At 42.4% G+C, this 24798-nt stretch overlaps 1 protein-coding gene across 1 annotated transcript in view; it reads left to right on the forward strand.

The window, feature by feature from the left end:
- LOC144781674 (flavin reductase (NADPH)-like) overlaps positions 1-24798 on the forward strand; it is a 115418-nt gene that overhangs the window by 70116 nt on the left and 20504 nt on the right. The window contains exon 4 of the mRNA XM_078660648.1: positions 14424-14555. Coding sequence (XP_078516774.1) covers positions 14424-14555 — 132 coding nt within the window. The remainder of the gene's footprint in view (positions 1-14423; positions 14556-24798) is intronic.

Raw genomic sequence — 24798 nt, forward strand, 5'->3', positions numbered from 1 at the left:
ACGGTGCTCGGTTTCTAAAACACTGCACTCGCTACATTGGCTCCCTATGAGCCAGAGGATTAAATTCAAGGTACTTTGCCTGGCTTTTAAAATCCTCAAAGGTATGGCTCCACAAATCCTGGTGAACCTTCTAAGTCCTTATGTCCCTTTGCGATCCTTGAGATCCCTGGGCATGCATTTGTCGATGGTCCCTCGTTTCAGACTAAGCAGAATGGGCGGCCGCTCCTTTCGAGTGGTGGCCGCAAAGTTATGGAACTCCCTTCCTGTTGAGATTCGGGCAATAGACAACTTATTCCAGTTTAGGCGGGCAATAAAAACTTTCCTGTTTGCTTAATTTCTGACTGAGCCTGCTCCACTTTCGACGTTGTGTTGTGTTTACCTTCTCAGTGCGCCAGGACGCCCCTTTGCTGGGCAGCTGTGCGCGGTACAAAAACAAATAACATAACATAACATAAACCCGGCTTGGTCCGGGTGTACCAGTGCCGAATGGTGAGATAAGAGGCGGTTAGCCAACGCTTTGCCCAAGACTTTGGCCTGCACGTTCAGGAGAGAAATGGGGAGATAGGAGGAGTGCTGCTCCGGGGGCCGGACGAGCTTATGGAACACCACGACCTCCGCATGCCTCCAATCCGGGGAGAGCCGGCCCTCCGCCTGGCTTCTTCCAAGGCCGCCTGATAATAAGTGGCTATCTGTAGATTGTACCGTCTGAAGAACTTGCTTGGGAACCCGTTAGGTCCAGGCGCCTTCCCAGAATTGAGCTCACACAGGGCTGTGCCTAGTTCCTCATCTGTCAGAGGGAGCTCCAGCTGCTAACGTACCTATTCCGACACCGCTTTGGGCGGGCGGTCCGCTATGAATTTGTCAATTGAAGCCTCCGGCAAGCACTCCTGAGGGGTGCGGAGATCTGCATAATATGTAGCGAAGCTCTCTGCTATGGCCATAGGGTCTGTAATCAACACCCCCGCCTCATCCAGTACCCCCGGAAGGGCCTGGGAGTGAAAAGTGCCCTGGCAGAACTGATGTAGCATCTTGCCGGACTTGTCTCCCCAATGACATATCCTGCTACTCTGCCAGCCTAATCTGTCGAGCCTCATCTATCAGGAGAGCGGCGTAGGACTGTTGCGCCAGGAGCAGTTGTCTCACCACCTGCCCTTTGCCTGCTTCCTGGCCCCGGCGTTCAAGCGCCTCCACTTCTGCCGCAGCCAGAACCAATTCTTCCTTGCACTTTTTGCGGGCCGCTACACACCAGGCTATGTCCACACCTCGCAGAGTAGGCTTCAGAGCCTCCTACAATATCGCGGCACTGGAGACAAACCCCTCATTGATGGTGAGATAGGAGCGATTGCCTCGCTCATGTGTTTCCCATACTCATCATTCTGCAGGTGCCACACCGAGAGGCGCAAATGGAATGGTTTTCGCTCCCTGCCTATCTGAAGCTCAACGGACACCGGGGAGTGATCCGAGAGACCACGGGGGAGAATCTCAGCTGACGCCACCCGACCAGCCATCACTCGGAGAACAAATATTTTGTCGATTCCAGAGAAGGACTTATGAACCGCCGAAAGATATGTGTACTCCCGTCTGTCCCCATGCACGTGCCGCCACGCATCTACCCAGTCAAGACCTGCCACCAAGGAGCGCAGTTTTGCGGCCTTACCTCAGCCCAAGCCACCCCCATCCCTGCTCCTGTCCTTAACCACATCCATAACATCATTCCAGTCCCCGCCCACCACAGAGGCCACATCAGCCACGTCGGCCCATTAGGTAAGGAGCCTCTCCACCAGCTTCCACTGTAAGGGGGGCCATACACGCAACCCAGTATCAGGGGGTCCTCCCCAATCATGCCCCGGATAAACAAGTAGCGCCCCTGCGTATCAGCCCACTGCTTTGCATGTACGTATGGGACCCTGCGGTGCACCAGGATCGCTACTCACCTTGAGCCCTTCGTAAATCCGGCATGGAAAACCTGCTGAAACCCATATCACTGTAGACACAGGACCTTAGTACCCATCAGGTTAGTTTCCTGCAGTAGGAGGATATCGACTATGGCCCTCTTTAGGTTAGAGTTGTTTTTGACATAATGTGTTTATGTTTACCCAATTTATGGGTAGAAGTGATTAGTATGTTAGAAGATCTTTATTTTGTTATGGGGAAATATAAGATTTTTAAATAATGTAGTGTGTATATTAACTGTGTAGCTATTAGTATAAAGTCGATTTTTTTTCTTTCTCGCCCTTTGTGCTAAGTATTTGGCAAATATTTGAGGGATTGTTTTAAAAAGGAATTAATATAGGAGTTTTACCTCGAGTTCGTATGTGAGGAACGTTTGATTTCGTCCTTGCGTTTGGACCCGGTGAAGTGCAGTGCCTTCGATTGCTGTGCACAAGGAGAGTGTTTTTTTCTCCTCACACAGGCGTGCGTCATAACGTCCTGCCAAGCCGTGGTAAGACACTCAATTGGTGAGCTTGAGCTTCTATTTCGTAAGGAAATAGTGTGCTTTGTGGACAGCGGTATGTTTTTTGGAAGGTGGTAGGCCTTGTGTTTCAACATTTTGCTATATTTTGTTGGGAAAAAGGTTTGCAAAGCTCGTTGCTTGGAAACAAAAAGCTTGGCACAGCGCTGTGACTGAAATATCGGCAGTTGAAGTCGGATTTACACATTTGAGGTGAAACTGTTGAGGAAAAAGATTCAATTGTGAGAGATTGATGTAAAATAGAAACTTACATTAAAACAAAGGATATTTGGTGAGGTCCTACTAGATGATATAGAACAACAAGGTAGTGAGTCTTGTCAGGAGAGCATCATAAGGAAAATAATTGCTCAAGAGTTGGGCAGTGCAGTCCAGGGGTCTGTAAAACAGGCTTTACAGAAAGAGCGGAAGATGGCCTGAGTTAAGGACAATAAATATTTTTCAGTCTCTGATGAGGAGGATTTGCAGAGAGGCCCTGTGGGTATATACACAAGGAAGAGAAAACATGTGGAAGTGACATCAAGTAAGAAGGGAGTCCTAAGTGGCTCAGAAGGAGAGGGTGCCCTAAGCGGCACACAGAAGTGGCAGTCAAGCACTGCGAGTGATGTACCATCGAACATGATGGAATTAAAAGGAGGTTCATCCAATTTGGATGAATGTGTGTTGGATTTGGATTATAATGATAATTTTGATAAGGAATTTGGAGATAAAATAGATGAAAGGTCAAAGAAAGTAACAGATCCTATGGGGGAGAATCTTTTTGATCCCGGTGACATAAGACATCCCGAGGAAATAATTGGTGGCCTTTGGATCATGTGTCAACACAAGATCAGGAGGCCCTAAGAAAAAGAGGAGCGCAATATAATGAAGGCATATTATTCTTGGCTGGTAATCGATGATAAAGTGACAATGAGTGTGACTTTAGATCCAGAGTTTATCAGTTATTTTGTTCAAATTGGGGCGGGATCCTAGAAAAGGTTTGGAGAGATCTCTCAAACAATGTCAAAACAGGCTCCTAGATATTCTGGGGCCATTGTCAAGAATGTTTGACTTGGTGAAAGATGCTTACATTAAAGGAAAATATCTGAATAGTGATTTGTTGAGGGGATGGTGCCAACATGCAATATGTTTTTTAGGCTATGCTAACGTGGGCCTAATAGCAGAGTGACTGAAAACTTTCTTGATACGCATTAACACAAAACTGGGTGATTTGGCCAAAAGGAAGACTAGAGAGGACGACAAAAGCCTTTTAGTTGGTGCAGATATGGTGAAATCCTTGGGAAATTACGTGCCAACGTTTACCAGTTTAGATAAGGCGCTGTTCAGTATGAACAGAGTTTTCAATAGGGGTGGTTTTTCTGGGCAGGCTGGAAGGAGAGGGCAACCTTTCAGCTGAACCAATTATAAGAGCCATTATTCTGTTTACCAAGCGAATGGAAAATTATATTTTCAGAGGAAATGAAGGAGGTTTCTATCTCTAAAGGGGAAAAGGAGGAAAATATATATCGAATAGAGGTCGAGGGCAAATGTCCAATTCAGGACAAGGTGAGAATGAAGACCTCTATTGTTTTTATCCCCATAAAGGTGGGAGGAAGTTTAAGATTGTTCCACGATCAGTAGAGACAATTAACAAGAGATGTCTGGATTTTAGAGGCCGTGAGAGGATATCAAATAACAGTTTGTAAGTCTGCCCTATCTGGTAAGGGAGCCAAGCGAGTTGGAGTTCAACAAAGAGTTGGAACACATTGTGATAGAGGAGAAAAGCAAATGTTAGCTAAAGGAGCAACAGTGAAGGTCGGAGAGGAGAAGCAATGCTTTGTGATAACAGTTTTTTTATGCAGGGAAAAGGGCAAAGGATGGAGGCCAGTAATAAATGTAAGAAATTTGAATCAATATGTAGTGTACAGGCATTTAAAAATGGAAAGGGTGCAAATGTTGCGAGACATGCTGCAGGAACAGGATTGGATGGTGAAATTAGATCTCAAGGATGCCTATTTCATAATTTCAGTAGGGAAAGAGAGCAGGAAATATCTGCAATTCTGTTGGAAAATGGTTTTATACCAGTTGCAGTGTCTTCCGTTTAGGTTATCTTAGGCCCCTTGGTGTTTTATAAATGTTTTGACATCTGTAGTAGGATATTTAAAGGAAGGAGGAGTTCAGATGATAATATACCAGGACGATATCCTGTTGGTAGGGCTGGAGCAGTTCAAGAGCCAGCTGGTTCTAGTGAAGGATTTGTTGGAGAATTTGGGATTCATAGTGAATATGGAGAAATCAATTTTGATTCCAACACGGCAATTGGAGTTTTGGGGTTTGAAGTGGACACAATGACTTGTTAGTTGCAGTTACCGGAGAAGAAATTGAGAAAGATAAGATAAGATGAGAAGTGAAAGCCTTGTTGAAGAAAGATGAAGTGATGTTGAGGGAGTTAGCTCGAGTGATTGGCCTGTCTTCATCAATTCAGGCAGTTTTTCCTGGACCATTACATTACCGGACATTAGAGTAGTTGAAGATGTTGGGTCTTTCCCTAGGTCGATGGTATGGAGACAGATTAGTTTTGAGTCAGGATACAAAGGCAAAGTTGCAATGGTGGAAGGAGAATATTGATACATGGAATGGAAATGTGATATTTGGGGTACAACGAGATTTCATTTTGGAATCGGATGCGAGCAAATTTGGATGGCGAGCTTGTTGCTCCTGTTAGGAAACACGGTGTATGGAATGCATTCGAAAATCACATCAGAGAGTCACATAAATTGTCTGGAGATGAAAGCATGATTCTTTGTCTTGCAGAGTGTCCGGAGACAATTGGAAGGTCATTCTGTTCCTTTAAGGATGGTCAATATATCGGCAGTGACCTATATAAACAAATTGGGAGGAACAAGATCAAAAAGATTGTTGGATTTAACTCGGGAAATATGGGAATTTTGTTTAGGACACAAAAGTATCCTGAAGGCAGATTATTAACCTGGTATATGCAATGTAATAGCGGGTTGGAGTTCAAGGAATTTGGCACATTACAGTAATTGGAAGCTGAGGGAGGATTTGTTACAGAAGATTCAGGAGATTTTAGGTCCCTTTGGGGTAGATCTTTTTGAGTCCAGATTGACAATTCATTACGAAATTATGTAAATTGGAGACCAGATCCACGAGCGATAGAAGTGGGTGTTTTCATTTAAAATTGGTAGGGAATGAAGGGTTATGCATTCCCTCATTTTTCGATGATACAGAGGGTGTTAGTTTAGGTGAGGAAACAAATGTGTCAGGTAGTGTTTATGACCCCGTTTTGTAAAAGACAAGTTTGGTTTCTAACTCTGTTGGAGATGGCAGTTGACATTTCCTATTTAATTATTTGTGAGTAGGACTTTTGAAAGGAGTGGAGGAAGCGACACATCCTTTAGTATCAGTGGGTTTGCTCGACCTTCTAATATGGAAGGTGTCAGGAATTCTGGATGATTCTCAGGTCTTTTGGGATCAGCTTCAGAACTGCTCAATGAGTCTTGGGCACCTGGTACAAGGAAGAAGTAAAGAGGATCTTGGCGAGTTTGGGCACGTTGGTGCATGGAAGGGATTTGAATGAGGTAGAAGTGTTGAATTTCTTAGCAGAATTGTTTGGAAAAGGTTTATCAAATAGGACAGTTAATCATTATAAGTCTGTTATAGCGGCAGGTCATTCTTTGGTTCTATTGGAAGAAGCCCTTTGGTGTACAGAGTAATGAAAGAAGTTAGGTTGCAATAGCCACTAAGTATCGGACGTTATGGGATGTGGATGTAGTACTCAAGCTATTTGAGAGTTGGCCAGGAAACAAATATTTAGGTATACGGGAATGGACGTAGAAGTTGCCAATGTTGCTGTGTTTGATTTCTTTCAGGATATTAGGCCTTTGGACTTATCTGTTAGGTTTTATTAACCAAATAGAGGGCTTTATGAAATCTGGAAATAGATTAAGACTATGTCTGGTTCCATTTTTTTTTATCCAAGTTTTGATAATATCCCTAAGTTATGTGTTGTGAGGTGTTTAAAAAAGTATGAGCGTAGACTGTTATGGAAAAGATCTGCAGGGGAAAATCAGTTGTTGATCTTTTATGTACAGCCATTTAAAGGTATATCAAATGCTACAATTGCAAAATGGGTGAAATCGATGATGAAAGAAGTGGGTGTAGATTTGTCAAAATGTTCAGCTCATTCGGTTATAGGGGCCATGGCGAGCAAAGTGTGTATGTTAGGAGGGCGGTTAGAAGTCGTGTTAAAAGCAGCAGATTGGTGTAACGCAGACACCTTGAGGAGGTGTTATTTTAGGACTGTGGAACATGTTTCAAGTTATGCCTTGAAAAGTTTTGATCATGCATAATGCTAGCCTCCTGTCTTGACATAAAAGGATGATTCTTATAGGTTGACTGAATAAAGAATGACGATTTTATTAAAGACTAGGAGGCTTGCATTATCCACCCACCCACACTTCCCATTGAAGGAAATTCTTTATGGTGGTAAGAACATTTTGAATGGGCAAGTATGTTTGTTGAAAGTGGAATAGTTAAAGTATTGCTGTTTACAATTTGGAGATTTTTGGTGATTAAGAAAAGTAGATATGGATATGTTTCTTCTTGATGTATTTCTTTATTCTACTTTATTATATGGAAAATGAAAGTATGGCATAGGAGTGATGAAGAATAACTGTTAGCTGGAGCAATCAATCAAAAGAGGAGAACAATGGAGGACAAGGAGCTTTTATGTGACTGAGAGTTTTATTTTATTGTGATGTTTCAAAGTTCTATTTTGGAAGCTTTCAAGTGCTGCTCAGAAGATTGAATAAAAGGTTTATGCATAATGCTAGCCTCCTAGTTGTTAATAAAATTGTGGTTCTTTATTCAGTCATCCTTTTAGAATAGTCATTCCACAGACTTGGTATCAGACTAACAATCTTTTTAGAGTTTGGCTACAAACAGATTGGGCTTTAACTTTTAAATTTAGCTGTCACTGTTGACTTTTTGCACTGCCAACCAACACCCACTTTTCCTATTGCCAGCTAGTAATGCCTGCAGGCTTTTCCCATCTGGGCAGCTCCTCAGACTTCCCATCAGTTCTTGTTTCTCACACTGCCTGCCATTTCTAAAGGACTTTGGACAAAATATTGAGTTTTAAATATCGGGAGACAGAAATATTGGGAAAAAATAATGTAATACAAAAATATTGTGATGCAGAAATATCGTTGTCAACAATATTGTTCTTTTCAGGTAAGTAATATCTTTATTGAAAATATTGTTATTAATATATTTTTCAATTATATAGTTATGTTAAGGTGTTTTAGTTCATATATAAATTTTATGTGTTATTATTATTTTTATAATTGTTATTCATTTTTTTACTATAGTTTGTGATTTTAAGTGAATTAGAAATTTTAATTTGATTATTAATAGTAATCTCTAGTGTCCCAAGGGCATTTACCACTCCAGGCACAGTATTACAGCTTTGGATTGGTAAAATACAATCCAAGCCACCCTGAGATTAATAAAAGCAACCCCTGACGTGTTTCGCTGTCATTGCAGCTCTTCAGAGAGGTTTAGCTCTAACTTGTGTGGCACTCTAAGCCTGAAAGGGTATTGATTTGAGATCCACACACACACACACATATATATACAAATATATATATTAGTTGTACCTTTAAATAATTGAACAGAAAAAGAATATCATGTAAAATATATATTTTTAATTGTTCATTTTATATAGATATAGATATATAAACATGCACACATATATACATGTATGTGTGTTTGCATAAGTTTATATTTATATATAATATTAAATATTAGTAAGATATATTTAATGAACATTATATTAATGGTATATAATAAAATGCTTAAGATTTACTACTTTAAACTATCTATACATATTAAGAAACAATATTTTGTAGGTCTTTAACTATATTAGTGTGAAATTATATATATATTTTTTGAGATTTTTTTACTTGCCATTCTAAGGATAATGAAACGATATTTTTGTAAATTATATTTTTGACACAATAGTTTTGTTACACAATATTGCGTCAGTGATCCATTTCTAACTTATTCATTAATTCCTTACACCTGCCCAGCTGTGCATGCTCCTTGCGCTGCTGGGGCCCGTGCTGGCATCCTCATCTGCCCATCTGTTCAGGCTCCTTACACAGCCCACCAGTTGCTGCTACTCCCACCTCCCTCTAGCGCATGATCCTCTCGCTGCTGACCATTGGCTGCTCTTCACACTGCCCAGCTCTATCTTGTACTCACACACCCGATCACTGCCGGTTCCTCACACTGACCACGGGTGACTTTTCCTTTCCTCTTCTTACCACTGCAGTCACCCCCTTCCGCCAGTGGCCACTCCTTTTACTGCCTTCTTGTGTGCTTTGAGTCTCATCCGAGAGCCAGATGTCGCAACCAGTCTGCTGATTTTCTTTCTAACCAACAGTTTAACCCTTCTCGTATATGCTGTTTTGCCTTGGCTGTACGCTTCATTTTATGGCACCTTAAAACCTCCTTATTCCTCTTATCTTGCTGTCCCCCATTCTATAACAATACCCTAACTCACCTTCCTTACCCAACCTTATATTTATTTGTCCTTTCTCTCGTTACTTCTCAGACTCCCTTCAATCTTTCATCTTCTTTCATCCTGTTTTCCTCCCCATCTCTTCCATCCTTTCTACCTCTCCTGGCAGTGCCTCTTGTCCTGGTTCACTCCTCGGCTTCACTCCTGCCTCCCATCAGTGCCATGTGCTGCTAGTTACCAGTTACAGCGGAGACCATGATACGTAGGCGAGTATCAATGGAACTTGGCACAGTCACCGGTGCCTCTAGTGCATGTGCTGTGAATGGGAGAGACAGCTTAGGTGGGATCTACACACCACTGACATGTTCTTCATTAATAGCTTTAATATGTTCCTCATTTTGAGGCAGCCTCATTTCACTCACTTTTTTAATTTAAAAAATGGTAGCACTGCCGTAACAGTTGGTCAACCACTTCACGGTACCCAAGAATCTGCTTCTTTTTTACAGTTCTTGCTCTTCAGTTTGCACATGGCCTTTGTGATGACTAAACAGAAGTTCTTGGTTAGGGTGCAATACATTGCCCACTTTTTCTTGTAACCCATCCCTTGTTCCAGTTTATGTTATGTGTAGTGCATAACATGTTAATGTTCTTGTTTGTTCAGCTCGGTGATCTGTTTTGAAAGTGCGGAATACCGTTAATAATAATTGGAAGTTGGTTCTGTTTTTCAGCTACTTTTATTTCGGTTTTTGTGTACTCCATGATAGATCTCACTCCTGTGTTCCTCACAGTTTGCGCTTCACGGAATTCATTCACCAAATTATGAAATATTTGCCAGCTCAATAGTACCTTTTTCTAATACGAAGATGATGGGCTGAGCAAGATCTGCTTTGATGTGAACCTGTGATAAATACACGATAAACACAATCCCACTTTCCTCTTTTTCCCCCTCCTCACCCTAGTGCAGTTGCACTTAACCAACTAAGTATACTTATTAGCAGTCATAGTGAAGAAAGTTGAAGAATGTCAGGTGTGGGCATCTCTTCGTGTGTGTGTTTTTTCATCTTGATGCATTTTTGTACAGCCCATGTCCTTACCCTTTTCATGCTTTAAATGTTTAAATTGGTTCTCTAATTTCTCATTCTATTGTTGCTCTCTTCAATTGTATTTTCTACGGCACGAACTGCTAGTCATTCCTTTTCTACTTGCTATTTAATACATGCGATTATTTTCTCTTTTGTCTTTTCATTAATTGATCATATATTTTTCAAATGATTTAAAAAAGAAAAGTTTTAGGTTAAGCCTACAGTCCGCTTTAGCTGTCTCTTGTCAAAGACCTATAGTCATTAGTGTGAGATAGAGAGAGTGTGTGTGTGTAGGTAGGTAGGTAGAGCTTATTGCCACAACACTCAACGCGTTTCTACCCAACAGGGCTCATGAACTTGGGTACAAACTCTTAAGTACTCCGTATATACAGTGCCAGTGTGGTAAAAGTATAGGAAAGACAAAACATCCTTAGTTTCTTACGGCACCATCTTGTCACAGGTCCCAATTTTTCTTATTGCTACATATCATTTCATTAGTAACACACATTGCTTCATCTCTGAGACACTACATTTCAAATAAGTCAACTCTGTTAAATATAAATATTTAAGTGTTAAATATACTACTTAAATAATCCAACATATCGTGTGAGCAAAGGTCACATGCAGGTCCCTGCTCCTGCATACATCAATCTCAGTTCTTCAACCTGATAGGGTTGTGTGAACTGTGTGAATCACGCCAACAACATTAAATTAAGCCCAAGTGGGCATTTACATACAATCAGAAAATTATGACACTCTTTTCTGTGTATCTCTAGATGGTTCAATCATGTTCTGAAAATACAGCCTATATCAGTTCTACATGCTACAATGAAATTAATCTAAGGAGGGGAAGGGGCATATGAATATATATATATGTGTGTGTGTGATTGTATATAATATATATATATTTATATATATATATTTATATATATGTACTTATACATATATATCTAAAGTGCTAATGCATTGTATTGCACAGAATTACTCCAAAATATGTTTTATTCAGACACTATGCAAAATTTGCGTATCCTTCCTAATGGAATGTATATCATGTTTTCCGTGAACGCCATGGCCAGGTGCAAAGTTCGCAAAAATACTTAGTTAACTCTTAAGTGCTAGTGCATAATACTACAATTAATCACTCCTAAAATATGTTTTTGTTCATATGTGCAAATTCGAATGTCCCCCATGGTGGACTACAGGTCATCTATTTCCCGAAGCCCCATGGAAAAGTGCAAGTGCAAATCCTATACTATTCGATTGATTCATAATAGTCTAGTAATACCAGTAGTTGTCTCATATTAGTTCATTGTGTTGGTATTGCTTCTAGAAATTACATTAATTGAGAGTCAGGGAACACAGTGTGTAAAATGCTGTGCGGCCTAAGATCTTTACATCTTAACTTACACAGAGAGCAATTGGTAAAAATTATGATGATATTAACCTCTCTGTTTCATCGGTGCCTACAATGTTATCTGTGAAGTGCAATATTATTTCTAGCTCCTGACGATGGCTCCCAAGAGCTGAACTTTGTGTATATCTATGTGAGAGAAGGAAAACACAGCATGCACAGAGAAAGGAAGAGAGAATAAACCAGAAAGACATTGTAACCGAACTTATGGTGGACCCATAATCACTGAGACAAAGAGTTTGATCATGATCATTCACAATAACACCTGTAACTTACACTTCTCTGGGACAGTAAGTCCGGTGGCAGCGGACTATCTCGACCTCAGAGTGTTTGTGAGTGAAGGCAAATTGCACACCTCGCTATACCGTAAGCCGACAGCCGGAAACTCCACGCTAATGGCTAACAGTAACCATCCAATGAAACTCATCCAGAGTATCCCTTACGGGGAGCTACTGAGACTGAAAAGAAACAGCAGTAGGGATGAGGACTTTGAAATAGCAGCAAAAAACTGTATCGAAAGATTCACTGCGAGAGGGTATGACACTCAGGCACTCACCAAAACCCTAATAAAAGTAAGAAAGATGCCAAGAGCAAGCCTGCTACAACCTAAATCGACCAAGGAGACAGATATAAGTGGAAAATTCAGGATGATCACACCATACTGTACCGAGTCGCAGAACCTCAGACGAATTTTTGCCAAGAACTGGCATGTGCTCTTGACGGATCCAGTAATCAAAGAGGACATTCCTCCGAAACCCTTAATAACTTTCCGCAAAGCGAGATCCCTCAAAGATAATCTGGTGAGAAGCCATTATGAAAAGAAGAAACCTAAGGCTGGCGGACTAGTAGAAATGAAGGGCTTCTTCCCATGCAGCAAATGTAAGGCCTGCGCAGGGAGTAGAAGGATTTTGTCATACTGGGTGGCTGGGGCTGAGATGAGTAGACCCATCAAGAAGTTTCTCACATGTAGCACACCTTTTGCGGTATACTGCCTTGTCTGTCCATGCGGCCTTCGATACGTGGGCAGCACGATTCATCCCTTAAAGATCAGGATACTTGAACACCAGCGGGCCATTGAGAGAGTTGATCCAGCCTATCCAGTTGCAAGACACTTTTGTGAAAAACATAATAAGGATAGGAATAAACTCCAATATTTTGGCCTAGATTACATTCCAGCAAATATCAGGGGAGGAGACAGGTTGAAACAGCTCAGACGCCTTGAATCGAGGTACATAATCGACATGATGACCAAGGCACCGCTGGGGCTCAACAGCGGAGAAGAGCTTGCAGTACACCTGGGCAAATAATGCCACTTACTGGATAAACTGAATTGAACTAGCTGGATACAAGTAATACATTAGGGATCAAAACGATAACTGAATGGAAGATGATGATGTATATTCCGAAATACGATTCATGACTGAAATGTAATCTTGCTTGAAATTTTGAGACTTGTCTGAAACATCCATGGGGAGTGGAGAAGAGCATCCATGAACTCTTTTTCCACCTTTACGATGAACTATATGACTTTAAATTTAATTTGATTAATTTTCATCTAAACCATTGTGTTGATTAGTTGGCTGGGCATTAGAACAACAGCAGTAGTGAGCTATTATGGATTGCATAACTTTAAGCGTTTAAGTGCGGTAGAGAATGGAATATCTCGAGACCGAGGCCAGGGTAAGCTGTGCCCTTTTCTTTATCCTAGGTATAGGGGCCTGCCGGCCATCCATAAGAACCCCCATCATTGGGGTGACCTGCCGATACACGGCAATACGTAGACCTACGAATGTTTTCATCGTTAAATGTCAATTTATTAATATATAATGATATGGATGTGTAATAACATGGGCAATGGCTAAACATGTAAACCCCAATACTAGGATGATTGGCTGATCCACGGCTTCATGCTTTGCAGAGCAGGGAAATGCATACATGCTATTATAGCATTGCACTTTCCAATATGGCGCGACCCCTAGCACATCGGTCACAGTCCCTCTTCTAAATGTGAATACGATCACATGACACCCCTTTAAATGCTTTGGCTGCCAGGCGCGCGTAGACAACACTGACGAAGGCTTGTAGCTGAAACGCGTCTGTTGACACTGTAAAAATAAACCCAGGAGAGGCATTACCCTTTTGTCTACGAGTGCTGATTTTTGAAAGAATCACTGAGGAAATTGAGCGTGATGTGAGTGCGGGGCCCCGCCGCCGCAGACTGCACCCACTCGTGAGTGACCCGTCACTTCGGCAGGGAAGAGAGCTTTGGATATAAACAGAGTGTGTCTGTTTCCTTGCCTTCCCCTGCATGTGCTTCTTCGATCTTGTATATCCCCACCTTTGTGTTGTTCGTCCTGCAGGGTTTGTTTTTAACGTTTAAACCCCTCCTCTTGTTGCTCCTCAGCCCACCCTCTAGTCTGTGTTCCCCCACCCATCTCAGTGGCATTTGTTTTTATTTCTTGTTCCTTTTTTGTTTGTAGGATCTGCTGGTCGCAGTTTGCGGCCTAGCTGTTCCTTTCTTAATGTCCAGTTAAGTAGTCTCGTCATTCCAAATGCACATGCATGCGTGGTGATGCATGCTTATGCATAGGTTATCACGCTGGGCCGCTTTAGCATCATGATACATAAGCCTTAATGCATGAAGACTGAGCATATGTGCAGATCATGGTGTTCGGCAGCAAAGCCAGTAGATCCATATTGCTTTTAAAAGGCTGGTACCACAGTTCTAACCCTGTCACCTTTTCTGTCTTTCCACTTGGCCCCATTGTATGTCTCCTTTCCAACTCCGCTCCTCCTTTCAATTGAGAATATTTCAGAACTTTCAGATTGCTCAACCCCTTTCCCCAATTGTTCCATATTATGCTCTCTTCCAACTTCAAGTTCTAAGCCTTCCTAAGCCCTTAAGTAAGATTTATTTCTGACCGATCTTTTCAGCCTTCTTGTTCTGGGATATCGCTAAGGTACCGCCACGCGTCCTCCCCGTGACAGAAGACCACATCCGCATGTATGAAGTCCTAAAGGAGTGTGGACTGGACTATGTTGCTGTGCTCCCTCCTCATATTGCAAGTGAGTTCATTTCTCGGTTAGAGGAGCATGTGTTAGTTTTGGGGAACTATCGCTGAAAGTCAGAGAGTAATTTTGTTATATTAATTGTGAAGGGAAGAGGTGCAGACAAAAAGCCATGATTTGATTTGGTTTTCTAGCCATCTGGGTGCTTTATGGGTGCACTGGAGTAATAAATTGCCCAAAAGTATCATTTTGCACAGGAATTATTTCTAGTTGTTGCTAGAGATCTTGTGTTCTTGAAGATGCCTTCCAGTAACAGTGGGGTCCACCAGGTAGCTCTAAGGCAACTTTAAGTGACCCAAGGGAAAGAGCATTTGATAGATTTAACTGCCACAAACAAAGGTAAGTTTGAAATAAAGACAATGTCATTGATTTGCTGTGCTGCTTTATGGTGGAATTGGACATTGTGGACGCATACAGTAGTTTGCCAGTGAAATTAGGACTCTTGATTAGTAGATAATGTGATCTTTGTAATGTTTCAGCCAACCTTTCGTTCCTTCCCTTCTGCTCTCACTGGAATGTCCTCTCGTAAAACCTTTTATCAATCGCCAAGGTCAGGATGACCAATGTGGTTTGCAAATACTGCATCCAATTTTATTATTGAGTCCTTCCGCCATCCACTGGAATTGTTCTAGATATAGTTATGTGGGAATCACACAACTCAGCTCCTGTACTTATCTTCTATTTACTGACTTTAAATCCACTTACTGACAATTAATAATACAAATCTATGCCACACTAAGCATTTTTCGCCCCTCTACGTGCGCAGCAGTCTCACCTTTGTATGTGCCATACAAGGATGAAGGTGGTATATGGTGTAACATTGATGGGCCTCATTCCTCCTGACTTTGAGGTTCAATGATCTGAGCTCTCCAAGCATGTGACAACAAAAAGGACCACCTGGAATAAAGGTGATTGGAGTGTACTAAACGTGCTTCTTCAAAAGAATAATACAACATCTCCCAGGGTGGTTTGTTTCTTACCAGGCGAGTCCACCTTGTCTCCCTTTAAGAAGGGAGGGAATTGATAAGGACATTTCCCTCCAAAAGCAAGACATCGATAATAGTAAATGAAGTCTGCAAAGTAAAGTTCAGTATTCTATTTATTTTAACATCGATGTGTGCACAATGCTTAAAGGTGTAGTGATTAATTAAGGGGACAACCTCAAGTTTAAATGTGCCAGTTAAAACTATTCTCAAATTAGGGCACCTGGACCAAAGTAAACCAATAATTTACTCGATCTGTCGTTTTTTCTTTCCTACCTTTCTGCACATCTCTGTCCACACAGGCATAGTGCTATCACCAAAGGGTTCTTGACAGTTTATCTCCAATGCTGTAATTAAGGAGTTAGGGCCTGATTTATATCTTGGCAGACCCCGTCACAACGGTGATGGATATCCCATCCGCCGACTATAAATCCCATTATAACCTATGGGATTTATATTTTGGTGGGCGGAATATCCGTCACCGTTGTGACAGAGTAACCCATCCTCCAAGATGTAAGTCAGGCCCTTAGTATTATCTCATTGATGGAAATGGTGGGCTTCACCAGTGTGGGCCATGAAGCTGTGAGTCTGCCCGCTCCCACCACTAGTAATCCCAGCAGAAAGCTTTATACCTACATCCGGGAACGTACGTCTGAGCACAGAAACTCTCTGACAATATTCACAGGGTTAGTTTATAAACATCTGTAGTCTGATCAAAATATATTTAAAATATATCTGAGGAATGCAAGTCGAATGCTGGCTAGTTTAAACAAGTTCAGAGTTAATTCACATATTAATTATCTTGATGTGTTTCAGCACATTAGTTCCTGCTTTCCTTATATTAAAATGGAGAATGCAGTCCTTTCCAGTCAGTACTTCTCAGGTGTTGGCGATGAAGTGCATTTTATTAATGATGTGAATTTAGCATGTTTTTTTATGCAGGATAATATGTGAGCTTGTTTGGATAAACAAAAGACAGGCAAACAATATACTGTATAATCCTGCTGCCACCGTTGTATGTCTTCATATAACAGATCTACTAGTTCCACCCGCAACAAAAAAAAAAAATCTAATTCGCAGATCAATGGTAGCGCTTGTAAAATAATGTATTTTCGTTATCAGGGTTGTTTCCCAGGACTTGACAGATTGTAGATGTTGTGATATGACTCTGAAACCCTAGGTTTTTCATCGGTTTGATGTAAATTTGTTTAAAAACTTTGTTGGAGCTAATCATTTCTGTCAGTGAGATAAAACAACTGAAGTCTTAACATTGATAGCTTTTTCACTGACAGAGAAATTCTTTAGAAAAATAAAATGATGGATTGATTTGTACCCACCGGAAAATTGAAGATGGGGCAAGTCTTAGACTATGCTGACCGTCCTCTATTCCCACTCACTCCACACCGATAATACTGGTGCTAATGCATGGATTCTAATTAGGGGTGTGTGAAATGTGAATAATTTGCTTTTCCTAACTTGCACAAAATGTTCTGCAAAATCACGCAAAATGCAAATCCATAATTTCACCCTATATTTTAGTGTAAAATGCACCCTTTCATGGCGCAAGGATGCATTTAAACAAAGCACCACAAACATTAACTGCTTGCGTTCTGTTGTTGGCTTGTGATCACTAAATGTTAACATAAATGGCAGGTTTAGTGGTAATTTTTTACCACAAATGGCACATAATTAAGAGAAGTGGTATAACAAAGTATTTTTGAGAATTTCGCATAACAAGTGTAACACTAAATTCCTGAAATTACTCCACTGTAATTCGTCCAGGCCTAATTCTAATCATTCACAGTTGACAATTCAAGCATTCTGCAAGTTTACATTGACTCAGTTACATATATTATCTGTTTGCTGTGCCGAAAAAATTGGTTCTGAAAGTGAACTGTGACCATTTATTTTGAGGCTTTCAGAATTATTTTGTGAAACAAAATCTGATCTCGTCCCACTTTATTGTTTTTCTCCCAGTCCAAGTAAACTTGCATGGAAGGATCAGGTTGTTAGATGCTCCAGACCAATGTATATTAATACTAGTGCTTTCACGCTACTGGCGTGCAAGCGTTCCACAGGAGGTGGAAGACATGTCTTTAGAGAAGGTCAGCAGATTTTCTGTAGCCTCTTGTTAAAAGATAAAGTTCAGTACATTTGCCACCACAATCGAACAAGCTAAGCCACTTAACTTATTTCTATTGTTCCGGGGCAAGGTAAGTAATCATTTTCAAATCGGCCTCCATTGCAGCAAAAAGTAGCGTGTACATTCGTAGCCAAGAAAGAAAAGTACACATAAAAGCATGAAGAATGATGCATGGAGATGTTAAGAGATTTCCCTTCTCAGCCACTAGCAAGTACATGTGGGCCAGAACAGAAAAGATGCGGTCCAGTTTCTGAAAATTTGAGACCAAAATGATGCAGGGCTTTGTGCTCTTTGTCAGCAGTAAGATATTTTGGAAGCCTTAAATACAAAGTATTGTGGCTGTCAAGCCTAGATATTGAGCTCATAGAGTGACCACTGCTCTTTAGTTTCAGTGTGAAAGAGTGCAAGCGTAGAACGTAGCCCAGCATTTTGGAGAAAAACGAAAAGAGCATACAGCCCTTTGAAAATTTTCTTTGCAGTAGATGACTTTATGTTATCTTGCAACGCCGTTGAGTCCTTTTCACAAACTATGCCCACCGACCACACCCGGGCAGGTAAAGTCATCAAGGGCCCTCTGCTGGTGGATTTGAGTGACGTGTGAAAACCATAATCTGGAACAGAGGGTGGACCAGTATGATACCCTCCAAGTTGATGAGATATATCAGTGACTAGATTCTGGACCCAGAAAGCCACCCTTAAAGTATGGGGTGTCATGAATCTGGTTTAGAGCAATTCCGTTCAACCGAAATGTTGATCTGAGTTTTGAGATGTTGTATTATTGTTTATAGACATTTAATGATTTTAATGTTTGTTTAATCAAATGCAAAGGTTTATTCATTTTAATACAATTCTCTAGTTTGGTGTCCTTATCCTCAGTCTGCTGAGCCTACAAAGCATATGCAGAGCAGAGTACATCCCAAGAACAAGGCTTCAGAATAAGGGTCAGCGAGCAGGACCCGGCCCTGCTTGTCACAGGGAAAATCTGCTGCATCCATATGCAGGCAGTAGAGCTTGTGAGCATGCGACTTCTATTCCAGGTCACGATGAGATGTAGAGGCACTCCAGCATGTTGTTGGAAACACACTTCTATTGGTGTGCACAAACACTCTTCCTCACAAAGGATGATTTTGTTTTTATGTTGGAGAAAACGAGGCACGCTTAAAGTCTTGCATACATACAGGTCAACCTCTCCCAGGATAGCCATAGGCCATGAAGATCTGACCCGTGCCTCTGGCGTTTTTAGACTTTTTCCGATAAAAATTTTAGAAGCCTGCGCTCTCCAGAGAGTGCAAGGATCAGTCGACTCGGCATGTAAGACAGGGTTCAGGAAAAAAAAGGAAAAGAGTACCACCAGTTCATAGATGCCTCATTGTACTTTGGGCATACACCTTGAATTTAGGTGCAGTACCAGTTTGTCTTTTGAGAAATGGAGAAAGGGTTTCTTGATGTAATTGTATTGTATTGTAGCGTTTATATAGTGCTTCATACCCCTACATTTGGCAATAAAGCGCATCCTTTTGTAGGCAGGCACCATGCTACACTGTGAGGGAGTGCATGGCCGAAAGAGTGTTGTATTTGCTTTGATCCTATTGGAAAGTATTTTTGTGTTGTACTTTGGTGACCAGAGAGGTTCCCTTGTGATGGGGTGCTACACCTTGCAGTGAGATAAAGGTGGATGTGGGAGAAATACGTGCACAAGGACAGGAGGTAAAGGGAAAGAGCTGGGTAAAATAGGCAGTTACCTCGCCAGGATGGTCTGTGTTATAGGTACTCCAGTTCACTTACTGTTCTGAAAGAGGTCAGCATCCGAAGTAAAGCCATTTTCTTGGAGAGAAACTTCAAATCCACTTTGTGGATTGGTTTAAACAGTGGTGCTTTGAGTCAGCTTAGGGTTGTGTACAGCCAAGCTGCCACTTTGTTGCCTATAATGCTCGTGTGCCTTCCCAGTCCCACATGGAGCCTGTTCCATGACACAGATTTCTGCCCTCCTGGAGAGACGGACCAATGACTCTCAATAAGGAGAACAATGAGGGAATGCAGGCCAGGGAGGTGTTGACTAACTCCTGCAGGAAGGTGACAACCCCAAAAGGCAGGCTTTAAAGGGGAAGCCACCTTTGAAGGGTGATGTATCATACTAGGGAGTAGGACTGCCCCATTGTTTAGGTAGACAGACTGGCATGGGGAGCAGAGAGTGGAAACCAGTTGCCAAACCATGTTCCCCAGGGGCATGTATCCCTGAGGTAGCCACCCCCGGGGTGGGCAAGGGCGATTGAACACATAAGGAGGGGTCCCGCCATCTTTGGAGTGGGCTGAATGGTGCATCCTTGGCTAGCCAAATGCCACACTCCACAGGAAGTAGTAACCAGGTGGGAGGGAACCTGGTAAGCCATTGTCTACAAACTGTATCCTGACTTTAGGCATTTTCCAAGCATAAGAGAGGCATCCCTGGCACCCGGACCTCAGATCTCGACTGACTTGAAAGAAGGACCGAAGGACTGCCCTGCTGCAAGAGGGACTAGCAAAGAGAGGCTGCATTGACGAAGACTGCACCCGGAAACTAGCAAAGAGAGGGAATTGTGCCTGTTATGTCTTGCTCAAAGAGAAGTTGTCTCCAGAGCCCATTCCAGCCAAGAGAACTCCAAGGGTTAGCTGACTGGACTTCTGTTGGCAGTACAGGGACACAATAGCTGAAGAACGCTGCTGGGACAAGTTGGTAGTACAACGTCTTTACGCTGCTACATGCGCCACCAAGTTCTAAGACCCGATGCACAGAGTTCCACCCGTGTTTGCTGAGCCCAAGGGTGATGTCAGAGAGTTTCTGGGACCCTGAAAACGCGAGTTATTGAGCCAGAAAGGATTGGCCTCTGACCGCGACTGGTAGATCAGTGGCAACTGCATTTCAGCCAGACCGAATAGGCCTGATGTGGACCCTGCAACCAGGACCGCCACCATCTTCGTGGACCAAGAAATCCCTGCAGGAAGATCCTGTCGAGCACATCCACTGAATCCTTATAGTATCTTCAGCATCCTTCATCCCTTGCATCAGGACCACTGCATAGGAATCCATTGAAACACTGATAAATTGCCTGGAACTGCTTTTTCCGAGAAGGTAACTGTTCTTGAGGACCTTGCTGTCCCCCTGACTAGCTCCCTTCCAGAGATGGTCATCCCAAGTGCTTCCAACCGACCGCATTGACACTTACCTATGTTTTACTTGAAAAGTTCCTAAGTGTCCAATTAGTTGACTTTACCAAGGCTTATTTGTGGTTGAGTGAAATTGCTTTGATTTATTATTGCTTGTAAAATCTATATATCCGGAACCCTCCAGTGGATTTGTTTTATTCTTGTGTTTCAATATAAAAATAGTCAATTAAAAAAAATTGGTGTTGGATGTCTTGAGTATCATGTTGATTTCTTAAATTATTTGTGCTACTTAAATGCTTTACACTTGTTCCTCAGTGTAAGCCTTGAGCTAAGTGCCACAGCTACCCAGGGTTGAGCGGAGGGCTTTACAGACAAAACCTACTGGACCTAAAGTTATTGGTAAGTGCATTGCACAGTGAGGTTGCTCAACCACACCATGTAATACACCCCATTTCCTCACAGCCTTAGAATAGTCTTCCCTAATTGAGGAGCCTCTGTTAAGTCTTGTGATGGTAGAAACACTTCCAACAGTGATGTAGTTTAAAGAAAGTGTTTGCTTTAAGAGTTTTTTTTTTTTCTTAATGTATCCTGTTCCTCTAGTTGTCCTCTAGATTTTCGTAGTGTAACTCCAGGGCAGTGGTGGTGTACTAGAAAGCACATTTCGGCACAGTCATGGTTGTACAATACTTGTAAGTAGACAAATAATCTTGATTAGTTTAGGGAATTTTGAGTATCACTTGTTATGTAAAATTCCCCAAACTACAAAACAAATGGGTATGCAGTTCTTAGGGGGGAGAGAAAGATGAGAAGGCGAGATCCTAAGGCGGAAACACACTGGTTATTCACGAGAGGAGGGAAGGGGAAGTCCTTCCGTTCAGAATGGTGGCCCTCACACACCCAGCCCGCTGGGTATCATGCTTCATCATCAGGCATGCTCCTCGTCGGGTTGGCGCTGCAATACCCGACGGGCACCCTTTGGCAGAGATCTTTTATTCCTTGCCGTTTGGTGCAGTGGGTGTAAGGGGCCTAGGAAGTGTAGAAGTGTAAATGTGTTGGTCGTGTAGCCCATGTGAGTTAAAACAGGGATAAGGAAGAGCCAGGCAAAATAATTTTAGTTATCCTGCCTTCCACCCTGGTTAAAAAAGTGGAGTGTCGACTCGATGCAGTGTGTTGGGCTCAATCTCATGCAGTCGACATGTTTCTTGCCTATAGTCGGAGGGATCTTGCGGCAATTCTTCAGGACCTAGTGATAAATGTGGTGAATCTACACTAAAACCAATGGTAATGAGGTGTTTTAACCTAATAATACCTTAAGTGGCACCAAGAGGTGTAGTACCTGTCAACGTGGCAGCCAATCTATATAGAGAAAAAGTGAAAAATTCATTGCAGTCAAGGTAAATGAATACAGGATAGCTTCGAGGATCACACCATCATTCTCCCCTATAAAACACCAATGTGGGTTCACACGCTACAAAAGTGAGATTTGTTTTGTGAAGGAGGCTGGGAACAACTGAACTGTGGCTGCCTTTGAGACCAGATTAATCTTTAATTCAAACAATCCCTACTCGGCCAACCTGATTTTGTGGAAGTTACATCGACGACATCCTGGTCTTTTGGAAGGGAGGCAGAACTAGTTGCGTTGATTTTTGTACATGGATCAACACCTTAAATCCGCACCTCAAATTTACCCACACAATTTCCGATTTACCGGTTCCCTTCCTCGACCTGAATATCAAACTCGCAGGAGGGCGCACTTCACTATACAAAAAACCTACTGAGAGCAATAGTTTCTTACTGTTCAGTAGTAACTACCCCAAGGCTCTCGAAGAGAATTTGCCGTTTGGCCAATTCCTCCGCATCCGGAGAAATTGTAGCTCAATTAAAGATTACAGATTAGAAGCTAACAGTCTTTAGCAGAAAACCTGCACAAACGAGAATATCCACGGCAAACAATAGCGCACGCAATGAAGAGAGCAAGAAATAACAACAGGGAGATCTACTGAGGTTTTAGGCTACAATATCCTTTTTGATAGCAGCAGTTCACCATCGACCTGGGGCAAATCTCCACGAGTCTCTGCCGATAACTGTGTTTTCCGGCACGATTCTTGGCTGACCGCACTGCGTGGCACACCTCTCGGGGCTGGAGCGCTTTTGGTCTGCTGGCTCTTGTGTTCGGTCCGCCGAATCATGCAACCGTGATTTATGGACCATGACATCGGACCCTGACTACTAGCCACCTCAGTAACCACTCTCGCTGCATCAGAGGCTGTTATTTCATTCTGAATATATAGAGGGACCTCAACTCCCCGCCTACCTGTATTAACTGTTCACATCTTTTGGCCCCCTTCATAGGACACTTGTTACCTTAACGTGTCCATGACATGCCATGATTTGATGGGGCCAGTCGCTATTAATTCGTAGGTGAGTTGTTTGATCTCACCACTCTGCTACTACTTTTTAACCACATTTTTAGCACTACAGCTACACTAATTGTGTTTGTCCAATGGGGCGCGAGCTTGGCTGTGTACAGTTGTTCTCAGCCCATTCACAAAACAAAGCTCACTTTTGTAGCGTGTGCACCCACTTTGGTGTTTTATTGGGGAGAATGATGGTGTGATCCTCAAAGCAATCCTGTATTCATTTACCTTGACTGCAATGATATTTTCACTTTTTCTTTTTATAGATTGGCTGCCGCATTGACGGGTGCCACACCTCTTGGTGCCACTTATGTGGAATTTGAGTTTGTGAACTGAACATCATCTGCGCCATCTTGTCCATTCCTCAGACCCACGTATGAACATACACGATAACCATTTTAGGTACCATGGTCTCCCTGTTCACGATCGATCATCAGCGCACTTCCCTGACCCTGCAAGCCTCCCCCATGCACTCTGGCTGACCCCGCACCCACATGCGCAAGTCATGAACCCTCCTCTTCCACATGACTCTGTCTCTAGGAATCACACCTCGCGCCTGACCAACACCTCCTTTCCTTCCATGAATACCCCTCTTTTGATAAACCCTCCCTCTACGCTCGATTATCCACACTGATCCTTTCTTTCATGAATACCTCTCCTTTGATGACCCCTTCCTCTGAGCCCAATTGTCTGTACGAACCGCTGGTCATCCCTTGGCCTGAGGATACAGTTTATTGCCCACTACTGTATGCACTCGACCCTTTTCAAAGGAGCTACTATTGATCATGACCTCCCCACCCCTTGAGATTCGATCAGGCGCACACATTCCAAAGGAATCGGCGAAACACTCAGCTGCGTGATAGCCCCCTCCTGTTGTATGGGGGGTGAGGACCTCTACTGTAGCCACGTGTTGGAATGAGCCGGAACCGGGGGGGGGGGGGTACTGAGGATGTCATTTTTCACTACTTCACAATGTCTTTATTGTAATAAAGAGTGGTCACATGTCATAAACCAGTGTATAAAAGGCCAGGCCTCAGAAAGGCTGTCAGAGAGCACCTCGAGACGATACCTTGTTGTCCGATCTGATGTGTTCTGCTCCGTCGGAATAAAACGTGTTTCCTGTCTTCCTGTCTCCAGCGCCTGCCTCTTTATTTGATAAATCTTCATAAGGTATTAGAGGCGTTTAACGCCGGGCAAAATTACTTAAGAGACATCGACTAAATCGCCTGACCATAGTACTGATCTTCATCAATTGGCGTCCCCAACGTGGGGCCTGTGAGAAGTTGGCCTGGTAGGGGGTGTTTCCAATTCTGGAACCACCTACTACCTGACCAAACAATCCCTTATGGTGTCTGGTTGTAAGTCAACCTTATTAGACAAGCTATCCTAGGGGTAGCATGGACTAAGCAGCCTAAAGGCTTAACTTAAGAGGTCGTGTTAAGCGAGCTGTTTTACCACATACAATCCTGTAATACCAAATGAAAGGACACCACACAAGTATATATTATAAAAATATATGTGTTTATTACTAAAAACAATCCCCAGTATTCTTT

This window comes from Lissotriton helveticus, chromosome 9 (assembly GCF_964261635.1).
Source record: "Lissotriton helveticus chromosome 9, aLisHel1.1, whole genome shotgun sequence".
In the NCBI taxonomy this organism is placed as follows: Eukaryota; Metazoa; Chordata; class Amphibia; order Caudata; family Salamandridae; genus Lissotriton; species Lissotriton helveticus.